Source organism: Stenella coeruleoalba, assembly GCF_951394435.1.
Source record: "Stenella coeruleoalba genome assembly, chromosome: 18".
Lineage (NCBI taxonomy): Eukaryota > Metazoa > Chordata > Mammalia > Artiodactyla > Delphinidae > Stenella > Stenella coeruleoalba.
The window spans coordinates 23,600,704-23,626,054 of record NC_137164.1 but is presented as its reverse complement, the minus strand read 5'-3'; the positions used below and the strand labels follow the sequence as shown (position 1 = coordinate 23,626,054).

The 25,351-nt window shown below is 40.6% G+C and overlaps 1 protein-coding gene and 1 long non-coding RNA gene across 2 annotated transcripts in view; one reads left to right on the top strand and one right to left on the bottom strand.

Annotated features, from left to right (window-relative positions):
• Window positions 1–25,351, bottom strand: part of LOC307176541 — a 134,638-nt gene that overhangs the window by 24,874 nt on the left and 84,413 nt on the right. The gene's annotated exons all lie outside the window — the stretch shown is intronic.
• On the top strand, window positions 18,946–24,440 carry FAM216B (family with sequence similarity 216 member B). Its single transcript, XM_079903265.1, has 3 exons — window positions 18,946–19,341; window positions 21,752–21,872; window positions 23,581–24,440. The coding sequence occupies exons 1-3, from the start codon at window positions 19,204–19,206 to the stop codon at window positions 23,796–23,798; spliced, it is 477 nt and encodes a 158-aa protein (XP_079759391.1). The 5' UTR covers window positions 18,946–19,203; the 3' UTR covers window positions 23,799–24,440.

The following is a 25,351-nucleotide window of genomic DNA, read 5'->3' as shown; positions in this document are numbered from 1 at the left end:
AGGAGAGAAGAGACATGGAATTAATATGAACCACAAAAGGTTAGCACACTACTCACCTCTTTCAAGTCTTTGCTCAAGGGATATTGGTTCACTGAGTTTTCTTGGCCACTCTATTTAAAACTGCAACTCACACCCTAACCCAGAACTCTAAATCTCTGCTCTCCTTTTTTTTTCCACTACACTTATCTTAGCATATATGATATAACTCACCTGGTTATGCTATTTATTGTCTTTCTTCCTCAGCAACTTTTGAATATGCAATACAGTATTACTAACTATAGTTAACCATGCTGTACATTACATCACATGGCTTATTTATTTTATAACTAGAAGACGGTACCTTTTGACCCCCATCTTCTTTTCTAAGATGCTCATGAGCTGATTGTTTGCCATGAAAGTCTAGACTTTTGCTAAGAATATCACACGCATAAGAATGTCAGATGGTGCAAACATTTGGAAGTACCAAATATAAAAGATAATATAATCCATAATCAAAATTATTTTGACAGGGTTGAAAGCAAGTGTAAAATTAGTACGAAAATTTAGCAGGGTTAAAAGTAGCAAAATATTGGGCTTCCCTGGTGGTGCAGTGGTTGAGAGTCCGCCTGCTGATGCAAGGGACATGGGTTTGTGCCCCGGTCCGGGGAGATCCCACATGCCGCGGAGTGGCTGGGCCCGTGAGCCATGGCCGCTGAGCCTGTGCGTCCGGAGCCTGTGCTCCGCAACGGGAGAAGCCACAACAGTGAGAGGCCCGCGTACCACACACACACAAAAAAATAAAGTAGCAAAATATCTATTTTACCATTACAGAAAGAAGGTGATCATCCTTGGGAATTATCTTTGATGGTTTAGTTGACTGTGAATTTAGTATGATTCAACATGGTTAATCCATACGTGGCTTCCAAGGGAACCAACACTCTCTAGGAAGGTATAAAAAGGAGTATAACATCTGAGTCACTGGAAGTAATTGGGCTTGTCAGAATCTGCTCTGGTAATTCACGTGGAATCTAGTACAGGAGGAAATGTTTTGAAGGCTCCTGATAAAGCAATGTAGTCCAGAAGAGCGCAGTGAGAGTTTGGAGGAATTTAGAAACCAAATGGAGCCTTCCTTTAATTAGCCATAACCTAGAAAAGTGTCAGTTTATGCTTTGTCAGGTGCTAAAGCTAAATTAGAGGCATGGAGTGACAAAGGAAGCTCCTAGTGAGGAGCAGGGCAGAGGGAAGAGGTTTGAAATTTATCTTCTGCACAGGAAAGGAGAAAGGAGAGCACACATTGGTGGTAAAAGAGAGCAGGAAGAATGACTTCATGCACAAACAGGAACCTCAGTCTTTTTTCAGGTTCTGGTCTCTCAGTGCTATGCAGGTATGGGCAGTAACACCCATAGTCAGAGCTACTCGTGAAGAGTCAGCATAGCATAGCAGCCAACAGGGCAAACTCTGGAGTCGGCCAGGCTGGGTTTAAATCCTGGGACTACTACTTAATAACTACATAACTCTGAGCTGTTAAATCTCTTTGTGCCTCAGATTTCTAATCTGTTCAATGGGACTAACAGCACTTAGCTCATGGGGTTGATGTGAGGATTAAACAGGATGATATATGTAAAGTTCTTAGACTCATGCTTGACAGATAAGCACTATGCAAGTTGATCATGGATTGGATACTTGCTGTATCTCAAGCTTCTTTACCTCATTTAATGCTCAGAACAACCCTAGTATATAGAATCTATTGAAATAACCTTTTAACAAATAAGGAGGCCAGAACTTTGAAAGGTTAGGGAACCTGCCCAAAGTTACACAGGTAGAATATTGTGGAACCATTCTGCAAACACACGTTTTTCTGATTCAAGATTCAGAGATTTTAATCTCTGGACTTGACTGTTTTTAACCTGATCTCCAAGTAACTAGAGAGCCCAAATCACAACTGTGGACAAACCACCAAAGTAGAGAAGGTAATATCACCTGTGGGTTTTGGAAGGGTGAGGATTACGCCCAGTAGGTGTAACCTCCAACATTAGATGGAGGGAGAGGCCACAGTTTTGATGATTGTGCTGATAGTTAAGGATCAGAGTGCTGGGGAAAAGACAGAGGGACAACTATAAAAGGCAACATCATAAACAGTTGCTAAGTCAGCTTCACCAAGCTGAGCTGTTCAGAGGGAACTGGATCATTAGATCCACATGCAGCAATATGAGGGGGATAAACAAGGAGGGAAATCTCTTTATCATTACCTTCAAAAAATAATAATAAATCTGTATTTCATTAAGTTACTCTTCTTTGGGTTACATACTGCATAACTGATAAAGGGTTAAAAGACCAAAACAAAGGATAGAAAAGCAGAAGAACCTGCTAGAGTGAGAAAGAAGGAAAATAAGCAACAGACCTGAGTGGACATTTAACCCTAAAATAGATTTCAGTCTATTATATCTGCGATTTGGGCTGCAAGGGACTTTCCTTAGGCCTTTGTTAGCAATTCCAGGAAACATATTTTAATGGAAGTTCTCTGAACCAATTTTATTTTTGTGGAATCTCCTGGTTAACTAATGATGCTCTCAGGTCTACTGAATACTTCCCAAACCCGTTGATGCATGTGTTAATTGCAATTGTATGCTTTTATTAAATATTACATAGACTGATTACGAGAGTAGTTTCTACAAAAACTAAGTTGAATGCTTAGAAAGCAAAAAAAAAAGAGTAATGAAAAATATGTGCTGCCCGGTTAGATATGAGTAAGACAGTTGCAAAAGGTAAGAGGAAAAAAATAATTAAAAGCTAGGAGGGGGACTTCCCTGGTGGTGCAGTGGTTAAGAATCCGCCTGCCAATGCAAGAGACACGGGTTCGAGCCCTGGTCTGGGAAGATTCCACATGCTGCAGAGCCCGTGTGCCACAACTACTGAGCCTGTGCTCTAGAGTCTGCAGGCCACAACTACTGAGCCTGTGTGCCACAACTACTGAAGCCCGCGTGCCTAGAGCCCACGCTCTGCGGCAAGAGAAGCCACTGCAATGAGAAGCTTACACACTGCAACGAAAAGTCGCCCCCTCTCACCGCAACTAGAGAAAGCCTGTGCGCAGCAACGAAGACCCAATGCAACCAAAAATAAATATAAAATAATAAATAAATTAAAAAGAAAAAGCTAGGAGGATTCTGTATCCCATTTGCTTCACAAGTGTCTTCCAAGAGGTCCCTCAATTTTAAAGAAACAAGATTGGAAATCATGGATAATTCATTAGGAGCTTGTTTTATTTGAGTTAACATGAAATTCCATCAGCTAAATGACCCAAATCTTCTCAATAGGAGTCTTACTGACATCTTAGGTGAGCTGTTTTTTTTTGCAGGACTGCACAGCATTGAGACATTCAGCATCTCTGGTCCACACCCACTAAATGCTGTGGTGGCCCCCAGTCATTGTGACAATTGAAGGGTCCTCTTTGCACAGTTCCAAGTACTCCTTAAAATAAACATAAGAGTTTTAGTGCCCCCGCCAAGAATTTCTGCTTGTATTAAAATAAAAGGCTTTGCCCTACCTCAAAAAGTTAGAAAATGGACTTACATATTTTAAATTTAAGAATATATATGTTTAAGACATGTAAGTATCGTTTTTAGATGATTTTTTATTTCGATTGCTTTTCTGTGATTAGCCAGCCAGCCATGAGTCATGATTGTTTTGGTTAAGAGTTTTTCTTCTACATCTGACTGCCTAGGGACCTTCTGAAAAATGGGACCATTACAGGGCTTACACATATATAAGAGGAATTATTGAAGGAACTATTTTTTAACCTGGAGAGGCAATGACTTAGAGGACAGAATTATTGATTTCACACATATAAAGAATTATATTGTTTGAGGATAATTCAGTTTCCTCTATGAGAATCCACATTGAATATTCTAGAAATAGCTCTAAACAAATTGAACAAAATGTAGAAAAGACAACACGGTATAACAGAAAGGTTTTATAGCCTTAGTGCCAGACAAACCTGGGCATAAATCCTGGCTCCACCTTGTATGATATATATAAACTGTCAAGTTCTCAGAGCCTCGTTTTTTTCTTCCATAAACTAGTTTAATAATATTTATCTCAAAGCATTATGAAGAATAAATAAAATAGTCTATCTTAAATTCCTAGCACTGTTTTTGGCATATATTAGACACATAATAAATGAGTTTCCCTCCTTATCTTCTTTCCTGTCCCTGGAGGTGTGAAGCAGAAAAAGCCAATTATCTGTTTAAACACACTACCTCTGAATACTTTGATAGTTTAAGGTGTGGATAGAACTATAAAAATTCCCTGGGGATCAAACCCTTGCTTTGTGGCAGACACAGCTGACACCGTTCCTAACCTATCTAAAAGCCATTTACATTTCTTCTTTCTGGATAGCAGCCCTCCGCATTTATTTAAGATTGGATAAATATCCTTTGGCTTCCAGGAAGGTCAACCCAGCCCCTGGTCTAGGAGCTGGCCTAAATCCAGACTTTTTGTGGCAGATTACATTACCTTTCAGCATATTCATTCCTTCCCCATGACCTCCTTGAGAAAAGTATCCTTTCCTGCCGCATTGATTTTGGACTTAGAATATGGCAGAAGGAAGAACGTGCCAATTCCAAGCCAAGGCTTGCCTCTCAGGAGCTTCTACCCTAAGGAGACATGCCCTGGGTAGCCCAGGTCTCATAAGAAGGAGAGACCCATAGAACAGCTGCCCTGGCTGACGAGAGAGAAGTAAATGTGTGTTACTGTGTGTCCCTGAGATGATGCTGTGGTTGTTTGTTCAGCAATAATCAAAACAACTGACTGATAACACCTGCCTTAGTGATATTAGGCAAGATTAGCAGAGAAGCTTCTGAGAAATAGCTTTTGTCTCTGATAAGAGAAAGTTGTGGGAAGATAAACTTTCTCCTCAGTGCCACATTTGTACTTTGACTGATTGCCACATATTGACATAGCCAGGTTATGACAATGAGGAGAAGACCAAGAGAATTGGAGACGCCAGCCCAGAATTCCTGAACCAATACCACCAACCATCTTGCTTCACTTCTTGCAAAGTGACAAGAATAAATCCCTGTTTGTTTATACCAGGATTTGCTGGGCATCTCTGTTATCTACAGCTGAAATGTATCCTAAGTGATACTTAACGCTAAGATTTCTAGTTTTTATAACATACGCTAACATATTTAACAATTCACAGAATTATTTCTGGTTTGTGAATAGATTTCATGTATTACGTTGCTGTTTGTGAGTTCAGTGGCTGATACAGTCAGCATTACCAGCTAATTCATCGGATACACGAGCATTTAGGATGTCCCCTAGGGAACTATATTCCCTGTAACCACACGGATGGGTACAAAGCTTAATTTCTCTCAGAGAATCTTCCTTCACTTTCAGTGTGCACCTACTGTCCACAGTGAAATATTCCATGTGTAGTAGAAGTTAATTTTTGATTTGGCCATCTTCCAAGGTCTCTCATGTTCCTCTGTCTCCTTACCAGCCACTATGGAAAACAGTATGGGGGATCCTCAAAAATTAAAAATAGAGCTACCATATAATCCAGCAATTCCACTCCTAGGTATTTATCCAAAGAAAATGAAAACACTAACTTGAAAAGCTATCTGCACCCCATGTTCACTGCAGCATTATGTACAACAGTCAAGACACGAAAACAACCTAAGTGTCCACTGACAGATGAATGGATAAAGAAGTTGTGGTATATATATGTATGCACAGGAATATTATTCAGCCATAAAAAAAAACAAACAAGGAAATCTTGCCATTCGAGACAACATGAATGGACCTCGAGGATATTATGTTTAATGAAATAAGTCAGACAGAGAAAGACAAATACTGTACAACCTCACTTATCTGTGGACTCTGAAAACCAACCAAAAAATAAACACAGTAACCAAAAAATCCCAACCAAACGCATAGAAAAAGAGATCAGATTTGTGGTTACCAGAGGCTGGGGGCAGGGATGGGGGATTGGAGAAAGGTGGTTCAAAGGTACAAACTTCCCGTTACAAGATAAAGAAGTATTAGGGATGTAACGTACAGCATGATGACTACTGTTAACACTGCTATTTGTCATATATGAAAGTTGCTAAGAGAGTAAATCCTAAAAGATCTCATCACAAGAAAAAAAATTTTCTTGCTTTCTTTTTTTATTGTATTTATGTGAGATGATGGATGCTAACTAAACTTACTGCAGAACCATTTCACAAAACATGTAAGTCAAACCATTATGCTGTAAAACTTACTTTTTTTGTTTTTTTTTTTTGCAGTACAAGGGCCTCTCACAGCTGTGGCCTCTCCCATTGCAGAGCACAGGCTCCGGACGCACAGGCTCAGCGGCCATGGCTCACGGGCCCAGCCGCTCCACGGCATGTGGGATCCTCCCAGACTGGGGCACGAACCTGTGTCCCCTGCATCGGCAGGCAGACTCAACCACTGCACCACCAGGGAAGCCCTAAACCTTACATTTTTACAGTAATGTATGTCAATTGTATCTCAATAAAACCAGAAAAAATTTTAACATCTTTATTGGAGTATAATTGCTTTACAATGTTGTGTTAGTTGCTGTTGTATAACAAAATGAATCAGCTATATATATACATATATCCCCATATCTCCTCCCTCTTACCTCTCCCTCCCACCCTCCCTATCCTACCCCTCTAGGCGGACACAAAGCACCAAGCTGATCTCCCTGTGCTATATGGCTGCTTCCTATTAGCAATTTATTTTCCATTTGGTAGTGTATGTATGTCCACGCCACTCTCTCACTTCGTCCCAGCTTACCCTTCCCCCTCCCTGTGTCCTCAAGTCCATTCTGTATGTCTGCAACTTTATTCCTGCCCTGCCCCTATGTTCTTCAGGACCATTTTTTTTTTTTAGATTTCATATATATATGTTGGCATACAGTATTTGTTTTTCTCCTTCTGACTTACTTCACTCTGTATGACAGTCTCTAGGTCCATCCACCTCACTACAAATAAATCAATTTCATTTCTTTTTATGGCTGAGTAATATTCCATTGTATATATGGGCCACATCTTCTTTACCCATTCATCTGTTGATGGACACTTAGGTTGCTTCCATATCCTGGCTATTGTAAATAGTGCCGCAACGAACCTTGTAGTACATGACTCTTTTTGAATTATGGTTTTCTCAGGGTACATGCCCAGTAGTGGGACTGCTGGGTCATATGGTAGTGATATTTTTAGTTTTTTAAGGAACCTCACATTCTTTTTGCTAGTATTTTGTTGAGTATTTTTACATCTATACATCTATGTTCATCAGTGATATTGGCCTATAGTTTTCTTTCTTTGTGACATGTTTGTCTGGCTTTGGTATCAGGGTGACGGTGGCCTCATAGAATGAGCTTGGAAGTGTTCCTCCCTCTGCTATATTTTGGAAGAATTTAAGATAGATGTTAGCTCTTCTCTAAATGTTTGACAGAATTCACCTCTGAAGCCATCGGGTCCTGGGCTTTTGTTTCTTGGAAGATTTTTAATCACAGTTTCAATTTCAGTGCTTGTGATTGGTCTGTTTATATTTTCTATTTCTTCCTGGTTCAGTCTCAGAAGGTTGTGCTTTTCTAAGAATGTGTCCATTTCTTCCAGGTTGTCCATTTTATTGGCATAGAGTTGCTTGTAGTAATCTCTCATGATCCTTTGTATTTCTGCAGTGTCAGTTGTTACTTCTCCTTTTTCATTTCTAATTCTATTGATTTGTGTCTTCTCCCTTTTTTCTTGGTGAGTCTGGCTAATGGTTTATCAATTTTGTTTATCTTCTCAAAGAGCCAGCTTTTAGTTTTATTGATCTTTGCTATTGTTTCCTTCATTTCTGATCTGATCTTTATGATTTCTTTCCTTCTAATAACTTTGGGGTTTTCTTTTGTTTTCCTTTCTCTAACTGCTTTAGGTGTAAGGTTAGGTTGTTTATTTGAGATGTTTCTTGTTTCTTGAGGTAGGACTGTATTGCTACAAACTTCCCTCTTAGAACTGCTTTTGCTGCATCCCATAGGTTTTGGGTCATCATGTTTTCATTGTCATTTATTTCTACTTATTTTTTGATTTCCTCTTTGATTTATTCAGTGAGCTCTTGGTTATTTAGTAATGTATTGTTTAGCCTCCATGTGTTTGTATTTTTTACAGATTTTTTCCTTTAATTGATATCTAGTTTCACAGTGTTGTGGTCCAAAAAGATACCTGATACGATTTCAATCTTCTTAAATTTACCAAGGCTTGATCTGTGACCCAAGATATGATCTATCCTGGAGAATGATCCATGAGCACTTGAGAAGAAAGTGTATTCTGTTGTTTTTGGATGGAACATCCTATAAATATCAATTAAGTCCATCTTGTTTAATGTATCATTTGAAGCTTGTGTTTTCTTATTTATTTTCATTTTGGATGATCTGTCCATTGGTGAAAGTGGGGTGATAAAGTCCCCTACTATGATTGCGTTACTGTTGATTTCCCCTTCTATGGCTGATAGCATTTGCCTTATGTATTGAGGTGCTCCTATGTTGGATGCATAAATATTTACAATTGTTATATCTTCTTCCTGGATTGATCCCTTGATCATTATGTAGTGTCTTTCTTTGGCTCTTGTAATAGTCTTTATTTTAAAGTCTATTTTGTCTGATATGAGAATTGCTACTCCAGCTTTCTTTTGATTTCCATTTGCATGGAATATCTTTTTCCATCCCCTCACTTTCAGTCCTATGTGTCCCTAGGTCTGAAGTGGGTCTCTTGTAGACAGCATATATACAGGTCTTTTTTTTGTATCCATTCAGCCAGTCTATGTCTTTTGGTTGGAGCATTTAATCCATTTACATTTAAGGCAGTTATCGATATGTATATTCCTATTACCATTTTCTTAATTGTTTTGGGTTTGTTATTGTAGGTCTTTCCCTTCTCTTGTGTTTCCTGCCTAGAGAAGTTCCTTTAGCATTTGTTGTAAAGCTGGTTTGGTGGTACTTAATTCCCTTAGCTTTTGCTTGTCTGTAAAGGTTTTAATTTCTCCGTCGAATCTGAATGAGATCCTTGCTGGGTAGGGTAATCTTGGTTGTAGGTTTTTCCCTTTCATCACTTTAAATACATCCTGCCACTCCCTTCTGGCTTGCAGAGTTTCTGCTGAAAGATCAGCTGTTAACCCTATGGGCATTCCCTTGTATGTTATTTGTTGTTTTTCCCTTGCTGCTTTTAATATTCTTTCTTTGTATTTAATTTTTGATAGTTTGATTTATATGTGTCTTGGCATGATTCTCCCTTGATTTACCCTGTATGGGACTCTCTGTGCTTCCTGGAGTTGACTATTTCCTTTCCCATATTAGGGAAATTTTCAACTATAATCTCTGCAAATATTTTCTCAGTCCCTTTCTTTTTCTCTTCTTCTTCTGGGACCCCTATAATTCGAATGTTGGTGCGTTTAATGTTGTCCCAGAGGTCTCTGAGACTGTCCTCAATTCTTTTCATTCTTCTTTCTTTATTCTGCTCTGTGGTAGTTATTTCCACTATTTTATCTTCCAGGTCACTTATACGTTCTTCTGCCTCAGTTATTCTGCTATTGATTCCTTCTAGGGAATTTTTAATTTCATTTATTGTGTTGTTCATCATTGTTTGTTTGCTCTTTCGTTCTTCTAGGTCCTTGTTAAATGTTTCTTGTATTTTCTCCATTCTATTTCCAAGACTTTGGATCATCTTTACTATCATAACTCTGAATTCTTTTTCAGGTAGACTGCCTATTTCCTCTTCATTTGTTTGGTCTGGTGGGTTTTTTCCTTGCTCCTTCATCTGCTGTTTCTCTGCCTTCTCATTTTGCTTAACTTACTGTGTTTGGGGTCTCCTTTTCACAGGCTGCAGGTTCATAGTTTCCTTTGTTTTTGGTGTCTTCCCCCAGTGGCTATGGTTGGTTCAGTGGGTTGTGTAGGCTTCCTGTTGGAGAGGACTGGTGCCTGTGTTTTGGTGGATGAGGCTGGATCTCATCTTTCTTGTGGGCAGGACCATGTCCGGTGGTGTGTTTTGGGGTGTCTGTGACCTTATTATTTTAGGCAGCCTCTCTGCTAATGGATGGGGCTGTGTTCCTGTCTTGCTAGTTGTTTGGCTTAGGATGTCCAGCACTGTAGCTTGCTGGTCATTGAGTGGAGCTGGGTTTTAGCATTGAGATGGAGATCTCTAGGAGAGCTTTCACCGTTTTATATTACGTGGGGCTGGAAAGTCTCTGGTGGACCAATGTCCTGAACTCAGCTCTCCCACCTCAGAGGCACAGGTCTGACACTCGGCCAGAATACCAAGACCCTGTCAGCCACACGGCTCAGAAGAAAAGGGAGGAAAAAAATGAAAGAAAATAAAATAGTTATTAAAATTAAAAATTTTAAAAATTATTAAAAATAAAAGTAATTAAAAAAAGAAAGAAAGAAGAGAGCAACCAAACCAAAAAACAAATCCACCAATGAGAACAAGCGCTAAAAAGTATACTAAAAATAGACAGACAGAACCGTAGGACAAATAGTAAAAGCAAAGCTATACAGACAAAATCACACAAAGAAGCATATGCATACACACTCACAGAAAGGAAAAAAATATTTTTTTTTAAAAGGAAAAGAGCAACCAAATCAATAAACAAATCTACTAATGATGATAAGCTCTAAATACTAAACTAAGACAAACATAAAACCAAAAACAAATTAGATGCAGAAAGCAAACCCCAAGTTGCTCCCAAAGTCCACCACCTCAATTTTGGGATGACTCATTTTCTGTTCAGTTATTCCAGAGATGCAGGGTACATCAAGTGGATTGTAGAGATTTAATCCACTGCTCCTGAGGCTGCTGGGAGAGATTTCCCTTTCTCTTCTTTGTTCGCACAGGTCCTGGGGTTCAGCTTTGGGTTTTGCCCCGCCTCTGCATGTAGGTCGCCTGAGGTCATCTATTCCCCACCTGGGCAGAACAGGGTTGAAGTAGCAGCTGAATCGGGGGCTCTGGCTCACTCAGGCCGGGGGGAGGGAGGGGTACAGAATGCAGGGCGAGCCTGCGGCGGCAGAGGACAGAGTGATGTTGCAACAGTCTCAGGCACGCTGTGCGTTCTCCCGGGGAAGTTGTCCCTGGATAACGGGACCCTGGCAGTGGCGGGCTGCACAGGCTCCTGGGAGGAGAGGTGTGGAGAGTGACCTGTGCTTGCACACAGGCTTCTTGGTGGCTGCAGCAGCAGCCTTAGCGTCTCATGCCCATCTCTGGTGTCTGCGCTGATAGCCACAGCTCGTGCCCATCTCTGGAGCTCGTTTAGGCAGTGCTCTGAATCCCCTCTCCTCGCACACCCCGAAACAATGGTCTCTTGCCGCCTAGGCAATTCCATTCTTTTTCTCGGACTCCCTCCTGGCTAGCTGTGGTGCACTAGCCCCCTTCAGGCTGTGTTGACGCCGCCAACCCCAGTCCTCTCCCTGGGATCCGACCTCCGAAGCCCGAGCCTTAGCTCCCAGCCCCCACCCGTCCTGGCAGGTGAGCAGACAAGCCGCTCGGGCCGGTGAGTGCTGGTTGGCAATGATCCTCTGTGCGGGAATCTCTCTGCTTTGCCCCCCGCACCCCTGTTGCTGTGCTCTCCTCCATGGCTCTGAAGCTTCCCTCCTGCCCACCCCCTATCTCAGCCAGTGAAGGGCCTTCCTAGTGTGTGGAAACCTTTCCTCCTTCACAGCTCCCTCCCAGAGGTGGAGGTCCTGTCCCTATTCTTTTGTCTGTTTTTTTGTTTTTTCTTTTGCACTACCCAGGTACCTGGGGAGTTTCTTGACTTTTGGGAAGTCTGAGGTCTTCTGCCAGAGTTCAATAGGTGTTCTGCAGGAATTGTTCCTCATGTAGATGTATTTTTGATGTGTTTGTGGGGAGGATGGTGATCTCCATGTCTTACTCTTCGGCCATCTTGAAGGTCCCTCCCTTCTCTTTAACTTTTAATCTGCTAGTGTTGGAGGGTCTCCTGCAGAGGTGGGGATGGCTGTCCAGAAGTTTTTTTTAACACATGAGCCCTTCAAATATTTTGTGAGGCTTTATTGCCCACCCCACCCCCTTCTGCCATAGATCTTTTCCAGATTCAATAGCTCTTATGCATGTGCCAGCTCATCCTATGACACAGCACCTCTGTTTTAGCCACACACTCCACCTTGCCTATGTCCCTTGTGTGGACACAACACTGCAGCACAAAGCGCACCAGGGCAATCCCAATTTCTCCCTTATTTTAGAAACTATACTTCTGTTGATGTAGCCTACACACTCATGAATCCCTCTAGCAGCCTCATTCTGCATTTACTTCCCTATGCCTAAACTGCTACTAAACTCCAAATTCTATTTCTGTGTTTTTCCAACTAGAAATCAAATTCTGATGCAGAATATAATTTTTGTTGTTATTGTTATTACATTTTATCCTATTAGATTCAATCCATCACTTTAACTTGTCAAGATCTTTCTGTGTCCTGATTCTGCCATCCACACTGTTTTCTATCCCACCTGTTGAATAGATTTCTGTCATTTGGAAACTAGATCTTTGTCATCTGAAAACTTAGTAAGATTGCCGACTATGTCTTCATTCAAGACCTTGATAAAACTGTGGAAGAGATCAGGGCATGTCACCAAAACCCTATCTAGGTTGTCACTGACCCTTTAATTGGCCCCTCTAGTATTACTTTTTAACAAGTTTCAAATTGTACTTATCTGTCCATGAGGATTTCATAAGGCACCTTGTTAACTGCAGAAATACCAGGTCTACAACATCTAAAAGTCTCAGAATCCTATCCCTACTAACAACAAAAAAGGAAATGACTGTTCAAAACATAGCTGTCAGTATTGATCTTCTAAATGTTTATAGAGATGGATATTAACTAGACTTATTATAGTGATTATTTTGCAATACATACAAATATAGACTCATTATGTTGTACACCTGAAACTAATATTATATGTTAATTATATCTCAATGAAAGTTGCTCTACTAATTCACTGTCAAGTGATAGATAGTATTTTTATTCAGTCCACTTTTTAAAAAATCAGAATACATGCGAAGAGTGTTTTCCTGGGTAAGGACCTAAGCTTTACACCCACATCTTCTGTGAACTGGGAAATGACTGGGCCGGTTTGAGGGCTGATGGGACTGGCCAGCTAGACACCTATTTCCATGAAGCCTTTCCAGGAGCCTTATTAGAAGGTCAATGATGCAGTATAATAAGACTAATATCCTGCTCCAGAATTATGACCATAAGTCTTTGTGAAACTAAAGCCTCCCCTTGTTCAACCAAGTAGTATTCAAGATGGAAATGAAATATACTCCAAGGACAGAAAGAATCAAGATGCATGAATTTTGTCTGTGGGTAATGGCTGGATAAGAGGAATAATTTTCTATTACAGCAACATATACGTTGCTTGAATCCCCTTTTAGTTCCGGAGTCCAAGGGGAGAAATCATAGACTTCAGGTAACCATGGGTTTGAGTCCTGGCTCTACTATTTAATAGCTATGCCATAGGATCTGTTTTCAGAGGACCAGCGCTAATCCCCAGTGAAAAAGACATTTTTGTAAATTCTTAGAATTTTTTAAAATAACATGCCCTTGAGTCTAGAATTGTCTACAAGTACCCAGGGCACCTACTCTAGTTCCTTTTGACCTCTTACCTTTTTATTCCATAGAGTTATTTGGGATTACAGAGTCAAAGTTAAATCTCTGGGTATTTCCTTGAGTTCTATTCCATTTTAGATTATTTTCTGAACTTTATGAATCTGTTTTCCCAAAGTCCTTGGCACATATATGACCATATTCAGCTTTTCCTTTGCTGCTAATCACTGCTTCTAAGTGTCCAAAGTAGTTTTCACTCACTGAAAGTGGCTCTTACAGCTCAAACCGGGATTCTTAGTTTTCTTGCTCTTGAGACCAGTGACCCTAAAGTGGTCGGTATGTGTAAGAGCTTTGGTTTGGGGATCTTGGAGAAATAGGAGTTTTCTGTGAAGAGATGGCATGAAAAAAACAAAAGATAACAGAGGAATAATCAGCCTCCATGAAAAACCCCACCAAACAGGATTGCGCCCAATGGACTACACAGCTCTTTGTGAAAGAAAGTCCAACAAAGACTGTGAAAGCTCTGAATGGAAACACTCAGGAGTCCAAGTGATAAACAGCAGCACCGAGTGGGGGGAAGGATACTTCTTTCACTTTATTATGGTTCACTGATGCCCTCTGAGGGCTTGGGGTAGCCAAGGGAGGACATCTGTGCCTGGCAGAATTATCCCCTGGCAGAATTAGCCCTGCAGCTAAAAGGATCCTGGAGAAGAAGCAGGAGCAGGATATGAGCAGATAATTTCCTCTTGGGTTCATGGTTTTCCTGGGAAGTACTTATCTCTGTAATATACAGTGATACTCTGCCTCTTGTTCTAGCAGACTGGATTCTTTGAATTAGGGTTTAACCTCATCTTGGATTCCAATCATGGGTCCCTTTTTCTCACTTGGTAATGCCCATGAGGTCATATCTACACTACTATTCTATAAAGATACTTTATGACCCATGTTCTAAGCACTGGAATGTAGACATACCAATGTCTTAAGCATTGTGTCCCATTGTTGTACCAATGTTTCATCTATGAAATAGTATGCACCTTCCTCATTAGTCAAAATTGTATTTTCTATAGTAATTATATGATGGGTGTTTCTACTTTTTTTTTTGTAGTCAGTTTTAATTCTCTTTGAAAAGTCTAGCTAGTCATTGGGAAGACAATTTCTTTGTCCAAAATTGATGATATACATTTTTTTCATCATTCCTAAGTCTTAAGTTATTGTCCCAAAATTTATACCTTATTCTTTGATACCATCTATAGAGCTAGTTAATTATGTTTTATTTTGTCTTTTCTAACAAAATTCCAAACTTTAGTGGTATTAGGCAACCATTGGCTGTATGTGGTGTCCATTATCACTCAGCTTCACGCTTACCCTTCTATATCCTTCTCTTTACCACAGTAGTGGGAAGACTGCAAAATACATTTTGCAGAATTCCTCACGAGCTGGCATCCAATGGGATGCAGGATATGGAAGGCTGGGGGAAAGGAGGAGGAGAATGGTTTCTGCTTGCATCTGTAACAGTGGCAGCATCAGCAATAGTAGCAGCCAGGCAATAACAGTGGTGATAGCAACAGTAATATTTAAAGTTTTGGAAAGAACACAGAAGCAAGAATAGCAGGTGTGTACCAGGTCCTGGGGTGCTACTCAGGCAGCAATGTCCCAACAGAAGCAGGCTCAATGGCACAGTGTTCATGGACTCTGGGTGAAATCATTTTCGCTTTTGTCCCCCAGCTCTCGGTGTGGTAGTAGTTTAGTGCAATCTTTGGATAAGCTAACCTTTCTTGTTTTGCTCCTGTACAGCCCATTCCAAAACTTTTATATTCCTTATGTTCAATTCCCTCTCTGTCAAACACCTAGATTTGTTTCTGTTTTCCTGACTGAGCAGGGAGTAATGCATGCTGTTATGAATCAGCATGTGTGTGTAACAGTCAGCAGATGTGGTTTGCTCTAGAAGGCATTTCATCATATCCTGGAAAAACATTCAAGGGAGACTCAACTGACAATGCCAACTCTGCAGACAACTGTTCTTTATTTCTCAGTAGAGAATCACCAACCTCTGAGATCCAGATCTGAGAGGTTTTGTGGTATTCACTGGCATTTACACACACTTACTTGTGCCATTTTTATTCCCCAGAAGGTTTGCATTTAAATTATTGGGAAAAAATGCAAACTTTTTTGTGTGTTGAGTCCTTTCTTTTTTAAGCTATACAGTTCATCACTTTTATCTCCCTATATTTTTCTTCCCCTTAGTCTCCTAAGAATTTTCAATTTGTGGTTTTCTTTTGGTACTTCTTCTTCCATTTTCCCTAGGAACTCTTCATTTTTACAGATAATGTAGCATTCAGAGAGCAGATTCTCAAGAAAGAAAGAAGTCTGTAATAATAATGCTAGCCCAGAGGAAGGGATAAGATTGCTCTCATGAGTCAGGTTAAAATGAGGCTTATGCTGATGACATCAGTGTGAGCAAGAATCTTGTGCCATAAGTTCATTATCATGAGGCCTCTATTCAAGATCAAATATGGAGAAAATCATACTCCTCCAAAAATTAAGAAAGGAACAATATCTTAATATATGGGACAACTCCATAGATTACCACAGTCAAATGTATGCCTGTACCTCTATATTTAGGAATTATTCCTTCATCATTCTGAGCAACGGGGATGGCGGTTACTGACTCCAAATCTGAGAAGAACACATGTAATGGCCTGTTGCCCTGATGGATTTCTTGACCTTTAATATGCAGCCTCTCTGTCTCCATGAACGGCGAGCCTGCGGCGGCAGAGGCCAGAGTGTCTGTCTCCATGCACTTTTCTCCCCCATGTCTGCATATAACGCAGATATGGTAGATTTAAAAGTCGACACTTGATTAGATACAAAGTTTGGAAGAAAAACGATTAAACTGTGCAGTTCCATGCTGTCCAGAAGCAGGGAAAGGCATGCAGCCAAACTCCCCCAGCTCTTTGCTTCATCACATGACATTGTTTGGATATCAGCTTATCAACAAACTGAATTTTACCGCCACCACTGCATGAAGAAAGGGACCTTGCAAGAAAACTACATTGAATATGAATACCAGCCTTTAAAAAAGGGGAGATTACAATACAGGCTAAGTTTCTTTTAAACAAATCTGTCTTTTTGTTTCAGATATAAGTTTTTTTGGTAGATATTTCCTCCCTGAATTCTGCAAGCATTTTAATCAAATTTTATCAAGTACAGACCACTAGAATAGGTAAGATGGATTTCCTCAGCAACAGTCCAAGAAAATCACACATGAACTGCCACCCCAAGAAAGATCATCAGTCATTTCTTTACGCTGTCTGAGGAGAGAAGAAATCTTCCCAGCTTTGAAGAATATTTATGTTCTGCTCTACAGATCTGGAAAATGGGAAGAGGGATACTGAGATGATTTGATTACAGGATAGAGTGTAGGCTTCTATCATGGACAATATTAAAAGAGTATATCTTGGTTGGTATGGTTTCTGGAGTGCACATTGAAGGAAAGCAGTATTTATAGTTTAATTTAAAGTTTATATTGTGGAAACAAGACACACAAAGATGTTGACTGATGTTTTCCTATAAATTTCTCTTCTGGAAGATCTGAGCAATTAGCTCTGTGAACTCAGAACCAGAGTTTTCTCATGCATTAAAATCCTTCTTAAGCGCATTCAATAGGGTAGAGGAGAGAAGAGGAACTGGCCTAATGAGAGCATTCTGTATTCAAATCTCAGTTAATAATATTATATATAGAATGGATAAACAACAAGGTCCTACTGTATAGCATAGGGAACTATATTTAATACCTGGGATAAACCATAATGGAAAAGAATAGGAAAAAGAATGTATATATATGTATAACTGAATCACTTTGCTGCACTTCAAAAATTAACACAACACTGTAACTCAACTGTACTTCAATAAAATAAATTTTTAAAAACCTCTCAGGTAATCAAACAACCCGATGAGGTAGGCGTTGTTGACAAGGGCAAAGGAGTGAGCAGAGGAGAAAATGTTAGGGGTTTCCACTCTGCCTTAGCAACCCTATTCCAATATGTCCATTCTTTCTTGATTGTTAATTTTTAAATTATGCTATACACCTCAGATTCTAAACCCTAAATTACATGGAAAGGAAACGAGACTTATAGCAGATGTGGCTCCTTCATTCTGTATCTTTGTCAGGTTAGAAGCATGGCTAGATTTAATAGCTTCTTTTATAGTACAAGGCTGGAAAATTGCAAATCTGAATGTGCAAGAAATGGAGAGTGATGTAAAGATATACTATACTGTCAAGATAAATCATATTTTCAAAGGATATTTAATGTTCTGGGAAGGTGCATAACACATAGAGAATGATCTCCCTGTTCTAAAATCACACACAAGGGCTTCCCTGGTGGTGCAGTGGTTGAGAGTCCGCCTGCCGATGCAGGGGACATGGGTTCGTGGCCCGGTCCGGGAAGATCCCACATGCCGCGGAGCGGCTGGGCCCGTGAGCCATGGCCGCTGAGCCTGCACGTCTGGAGCCTGTGCTCCACAGCGGGAGAGGCCACAACAGTGAGAGGCCCGCGTACTGGGAAAAAAAAAAAAAAAAAAAAAGGCACAGCATTCTTTGGGCTTCCCTGGTGGCGCAGTGGTTAAGAATCTGCCTGCTAATGCAGGGGACATGGGTTCAAGCCCTGGTCTGGGAGGATCCCACATTCCGCAGAGCAACTAGGCCTGTGAGCCACAACTACTGAGCCTGTGCGTCTGGAGCCTGTGCTCCTCAACAAGAGAGGCCACGATAGTGAGAGGCCCGCGCACCGCGATGAAGAGTGGCCCCTGCTTGCCACAACTAGAGAAAACCCTCGCACAGAAATGAAGACCCAACACAGCAAAAATAAATAAATTAATTAATAAACTCCTACCCCCAACATCTTCTTAAAAAAAAATTAAAAAAATAAAAAAATTTTAAATCACACACAATGTACATGGGGAAAAATTATAAAATGGAATCAATCAAATGCCAACAATAGCTATGCATTGTTAAATTATGGATGATCTTTTTTTTTATTTTTTGCGGTATGCGGGCCTCTCACTGTTGTGGCCTCTCCCATTGTGGAGCACAGGCTCCGGACGCGCAGGCTCAGCGGCCATGGCTCACGGGCCCAGCCGCTCCGCGGCATGTGAGATCTTCCCAGACAGGGGCACGAACCTGTGTCCCCTGCATCGGCAGGCGGACTCTCAACCACTGCGCCACCAGGGAAGCCCTGGATGATCTTATTTCCTCTTCAATTTTTAAATTTTTCCAAATTTTCAAAAATGACATATATTACTTTTAGAATCGGATGAAGCAATAATTATTCTTTAAAATTATCAAGAAATAACTGTTATGACCTGGTGTGGTTCTACAACCCACCTGTTCCAAAGGCAGAGTGAAGCAGAAAGACAAAGGGCTCTGAATTATTCCTTTGATAAGTAAAGGGTGAGAATTGGGAAAAGTGGAGAACTAAGAAGTCTGGTGAGGTCTAATTCCATGGAAACATTTGAGAAAATGTCTTATCCCTTGAAATAAATAATATTTATCTATTTATTTATTTACTTATTTGCCTGCTTACTTACTTAGGTACATCCCCAAAATTGGTTGAACAAAATGAAATTTTATGTTATGCTTTGTTGTTCCTTGGAGGTACAGGATGAAGATGGGAGGAAAACAGAAAAGACAACAAAAGCTATGGAATGTTCCACAGATTCCTTGCATTCAAGTCCCTCACTCTGTCTCTGATACTCCACTGCTGAAGGTACAAGCATATTATTCACAGATGGAGGGACCTTTTCTGTCTCTTCTTCAAGGGTTGAGGACTTCTTGGCTCTTTGTTTACCCGCATTAGGGAAAACACTGGGCCCAACAGAGGCCCTCGGTGCATGTCGACCATGTGTGTGAGAGAATGAATGAGCACTTGGATGATCTAATTCTACACCCATCCCACGTCAGGAGCGCTTCCTTCTCCTCAAGGAAGGCTAAGCAACAGCGTAAGAATATTAAAAATGTTATCTGTTACTACTCATTTAGGAAGCTGAGAGTTCTACTAAGGAAGAGAACTAGGCATTTCTTTTCCCTTATAAAATAAAAACATAAATTTTAAAGCTTTATCTTACATAATGGAAACTCCCATTGCACTTTGGAGCTTTGCTCTTGAAATGGCTTGCAATTTTCCTGTTATATTGTTCTCAATCATTTGAAAAGTCTTACTTAGGGATCTATTCTCTTCTTCAAATATTTATCTTTTTTTTTTTTTTTTGTGGTACACGGGCCTTTCACTGCTGTGGCCTCTCCCGTTGCGGAGCACAGGCTCCGGACACACAGGCTCAGCGGCCATGGCTTACGGGCCCAGCCGCTCCACGGCATGTGGGATCTTCCCAGACCGGGGCACGAACCTGTGTCCCCTACATTGGCAGGCGGACTCTCAACCACTGCGCCACCAGGGAAGCCCAAATATATTATCTTTTAAAATATCTAATTCAGAAACTGTAAAGCTGAAATGATGTCTCAAAGTGTGAAGTACTTGGCTCAGCTACTTTCCCTCTGAACATATTTTTAATATCAAGTTTAAAGTCTCTAGACACCAAAAAAATCTGACTCACAGATGTCAACTTCATACAAAATTTCTAGCAGATAAAATTCACTTAGCTTATATATATTTATCTTAAGTTTAGTTTGTATTACATGGTTATCAACTAGTTTTGAAATTCTGTCATTGTTTTGAATTTTTTAGCCTAAGGGGAACTTATTTTATCTTGGTTTTTCTAAAATGTTGATGCCACTATCTCTGTTTCCCCATCTCAATACAGTGAGCACTTATGGTATATCAGGTATATAAAAGTAATTGTAGTCCAGCCCTTCTTGTTCCTCCCTAGCACTACATGGTAGCTTCCAAAATGGTCTCCCTACCAGTGGTTTGTCTTGAGGCCATTGTCCACAGCAGGGCCAGAGCGATCTTTGTAAAATGCAGATCTGGTCAGCTTAAAGAGTGGCACTTGGGGCTGAGTAATTCTTGGTTGCAGGACACTGGGAGGCTGTCTCATGCTCCGTAGTCTATTCAGCAGCCTCCCTGGCCTCTCCCCAGCTGAATGCCAGTGGCATCCATCCTCCCTCCCACCATTTGTGACAACCAAAAATTTCTCCAGACATTGCCAAACGTCCCTTCAGGGTCAAAATCACTCGTGTTGATAACCACTGCTTTAAATAAAGACCAATGTTCTTCATATAAAAGGAAATCTTTAAACCCTTAGTATAGCAGAAAAGGCTTCCATGATCTTCCCCTGCCTTACTAACTCTAGAGGCTTTTCCAGCTCAGACTCTATATGCTGATTAAAGTTCAAAAAAATGCCGAAAGTCTAGTTCCCAATATATTCAGATATTTTGTGTCCCATAAGAAAATCTGTACCACTTTCTCCCTCTAATCAGCCTTTCTTTTCCTTCTGGTCCAGTGGTCCCCAAATTTTACTGTACGTGTATCAAAAGCACCTGGAGGGCACCAGAGGGCTGGGCCCCACCCCCAAGAGTTTCTGATTCTGTAGGTCTGGGGTGAAACCTGAGAATCTGCATTTCTAAAAGATTTCTAGGTGATGCTGATGCCCTTTGAGAACCAGTATTCTAGTCCCTTTAGGGAATCCCTCCTTACCTGGAAGACTCAGATGTGTTGGTCATCTCTTTCAGGAAGCTTCCTTGACTGCTAACACAGAGCTTGTTTTCCTTCTCTGTTTTCATAGCACCTTTTCACTAATGACCTTGCACCCTTATCACTTTACCCATCTATTATCTACCTAGCTCTCTCCCCCGCTCACTGAGAACTCTCAGTGGAAAGTTCTCTTTTACCCTCCAGAGCCTGGCACACTTCAGGCCCTGTGTAGATTCTCAGAGCCTACCTTCCTCAACAAGGATTATAAGAGATCAGTACAGTTATCAGATATTGAAAATCCTTGGATCTCCCTCAGCCCAATACTTTGACCTACTTACCTAGAATCTTTTTTTAATTCATTTTCACTACTACACATGTCAGTGGAAGACTGTTTAAGTAAACTAAGGGGTGTGAGAGAGACAGAGAGAGAGAAGCATCTTATTTCTGTGGAAGTCAGCTTTGAATACATCCCACTCTAATCCTATCAAATTCCACCGACTCATCAAAATCAACCGCTCTCCTCTGACAGGACCTAACCCAAGGGCAGCAGCGCTACTTTTACAGCAGCATGAGGATTTACAATCCCAGGGCCCAGTGGGTGGCCCTGCAGACCTGCTATGTTCACGGCCTTCAGCAGCAGCAGCTGCTTGGTGAGTTTAACTACCTGACCTGAACCAGGCATCTCAGGAAGGGACTCGTATGTTGCAGCTGGCAGTCAAGTTTCCAGGTAAATAGTTCAAGTAGAATGACCTCTGTCAGCCTGATATTTCATCAGCATGGTTGGCAGGTCAATTTAAAAATGATTATCTCTGACAATAAAAAGCAAGGTGTTATGGGGAAATTAAGAGGACTTAAAGAAACTGGAGTATGGTTTGTTATAAAATGTCAACAACTCTCTGAGATTTGCAAGAACTTGATCTAGTAGAACTGGCAATGGGCTTAGGCAGATGGTCTGGGCTCAAACCACAGCTCAGCCCATTGCTGGTTATGCAGATTCAAAGGCTTGTTTGACTCACAGCAATAATATTTATATTTATTGAGTATTTACCATGTTTCCAACATTGTGCTACGAGCCCTACATAGAATATTTCATTTTCTCCCCCACTTTACTGTTGTGAGACACTGCAGTTCAGACAGGTTATGTGACTTGAAGAAGATCATACAGATAGTAAATGTCAGTTAGGACCATCACCCCAAAAGACCATGCACCTTCACCCCATACTCTACCATCTCTCTTCTTCCACCAACCTCATGGGATTTTATGAACCACAAATGAAAGAATGGTTGTGAAAAACTTTCACAGACCATAAGCAACAACCTACAGAAAGGTGTAGTTATTATTAAATCTCTTTTCTTCCAGGAGATGTTTTCAGTCTCCGGTTCCCCCTTATTACACTCTTCTAACTCCAACAGGTCCTTTCTTCTGTAAACACTCACTTGGCATTAGCACATCAACCTTATTAGTATTGCTCCTGTATTTCCACAAAAGGAAAACATGGTTTTTGCAAATGATTTAATATCAAGAACAATAACAACAATAGCTACCTTTTATTAGGGCTTCCTACGTGCCAGGCATAGTTCAAAGTGCTCTACATGTATTGTCTTATTTAAAACTCAAACACCTCTACATGGTGCCTTTATAACTCACATTTTACAGAAATGGAAATTGAGACATGAGTAAGTTAAATAACTTGACCAGGGTCGTGCAACTAGTAAGTGGCAGAGCCAGGGTTTAGCCTGGTCCCCATGCTTGAACTGAAGGGTTACACAGGCATCATCTGGTAGCTTTGTTTGTAGAGTAAAATTGCATAGAGGCCAATGAAACCGTAAACAGAGATATGCAACATTTAGAGCACGTAACACCCACCTGTCTATGTTATTAAAATACAGACTTCCAGGCCTAACTCTCTGTTTCTGACTCAGAAGTTCTTTGGAATAGAGTCAGAAATCTGCATTTTTAAAAAGCATTATTAATGTGGCCTCAGCCAAACGATTCTGTAGTGCGTGGTCTGCAGACTACACTTTAAAAACAGAGAGAGACTGAATATATCTGTTTCTATTTGAAGAAAGTTTTGATATTGAAGATAAGCAATTCATGTGAAGATTCCACATGGCTCAAGTCCCTCTCCAAATAATTTGTTGTGTTAATCAATGACTATTTATTAACTTATTAAATGAGAAATGCAATAGAAGAGAAATATACTTCATATCCTGAAAAAGTATACAATCTGAGTGTGCTAAACATAATTGCTTCTGCCCTACAAGGTAGAAGGAATTTTGTGCAGATGTGGATATTTGCAGAATTGTTTGTTTTGTAAAACGGTTGACTTTGAGGTTTATCTCATTTCTTCCGTCCAGGCTATATTACTCAACAGGAGGCCTTGGCTTGTGCTGCCTTACTTAGAGATTCAACTAAAAGAGCCTCAGCCAGGGCAGGTTGTCATAGAACCATCTCCCAGAGAGCCACAGGCAGGATAAGAACACGGCCCTCAGCACTACCTGTGTTTGTGGTTCCACTCAGGACCCAAAGCACAGGGCTCCGATCCCTCAAGACCAAGGCTTTGCACAAGCTCTGAACAGGTGGTTCACCCATACACCCCTGGCATCTAGTGAGTAGTTAGTGCATATTTGTTGAATAGGAATGAATCAAAGAATAACATCTAATACAAACACCATACCTAGAAATAATCTCTCCAATTCACATACATTTTACTAGCAAGAACAAGCTGAGTGGCTTAAGAGCAATGGGAGCTAAGAGTCAGCAAGCCTCTCATTCTATACAGAATCTGTAGAGTAAAATGACTTTTGAAGCTTTCAAAGTAAAAGCTTCCTTTGAATTAGAACATCCCAGAGAAATCCCAAGAACAGTGGAAGGGGACAAGTGACCAGAGGATTCAGGTCCTCTGTCACTGGGTGAACATATTTTGCAAGCCCCCTACTGTGCATATTGAAAATACACAAACCAACACAGGCGGGACACTGGGCACAAAGGGCTTCTGGACCATAACATCTCAGCAGCTACTGGACTGTACCTTCCCATGGCCTCCTTGCTCTCAACTTGCCCATCAAACAACAGCATTAAACTTGGCCCCAAATCTTCTGGTTCTTGCCTAACTCAGTCACTTTGTGTCCTCTTGAAACTTGGACTTATCAACCTGCTACAGCTCAGTTCATTCTACACAGCTGTAATTGACCTTGACACAGGTAAGAGGATTCATGCACACATCTTCCCCCTGGCAGCTGAAGATACATTCTCAGCAGAAGAAGAAATAGCCCCAAAGAACGGATCTCAAGTCCAACCTTTCTTTGGCCCTAATGGTTTTAAGACTACACAAATATGCAAAAACCGCAATTAACAGTGAGTCAGATCATCATACAAATTATGTTAGTTACATCACTAGTGATTTTTTTGTGTTAAAAATAAGTAACCAGAGCTCACAGAAAGTCAAAATTTAAAAATGCCTTTCTTCATCTAATTTCTAAATGTTCAACCTCTTCTCTCATTCAAATCATACAATGACTTTGTCGAGACTTTAAAAAGGAGTTGGTTGAGACGGAATATTAACTTGCTTGACAAGGAATATGCTAACACTGATCTGAAAGGAAGATGCTGCAATATTACGAGAAGAAAAAAAACCTCATTGATGATTATTATCTTCTCTCTGCAACTATTAACACAGAAGATGTAAAAGTTCTTATGAGATTCTGAAAACTCCCAGTACTGGCTGTGATATCTGATTTACTTTTCTTTGGGAGGGACAAGGGTGCATGGTTGGCAGGAAGACTTGGGTAAGCCAGTGCTGATGTTGCTGGGTTCATTCACTTAATCATAAAGAAGCTTCTTGACCTCTGTAAATCCGGGCCCCAATTCATGTACTCTAAGCAGCCCTATGGTTCTAAGTTAAGAATTGTTAGGTAGGCTTAAAAGAAGAAAAAAATCAAATGAAACTGGGGTGGGCGATAGCATAGCCTTCTTAAGGAATAGAGGTTTGTGGTCGACCTAACTTGGCCTGTATTAACCTTCCCATTGTTCCCACAATGGAGCTTTTATCCTTTTGAACTTCTTGCATCGCTTTTATCATAGACGTTTTTCTTGATGGGCACAGATATTTGCTGTGTAAACCTTAGC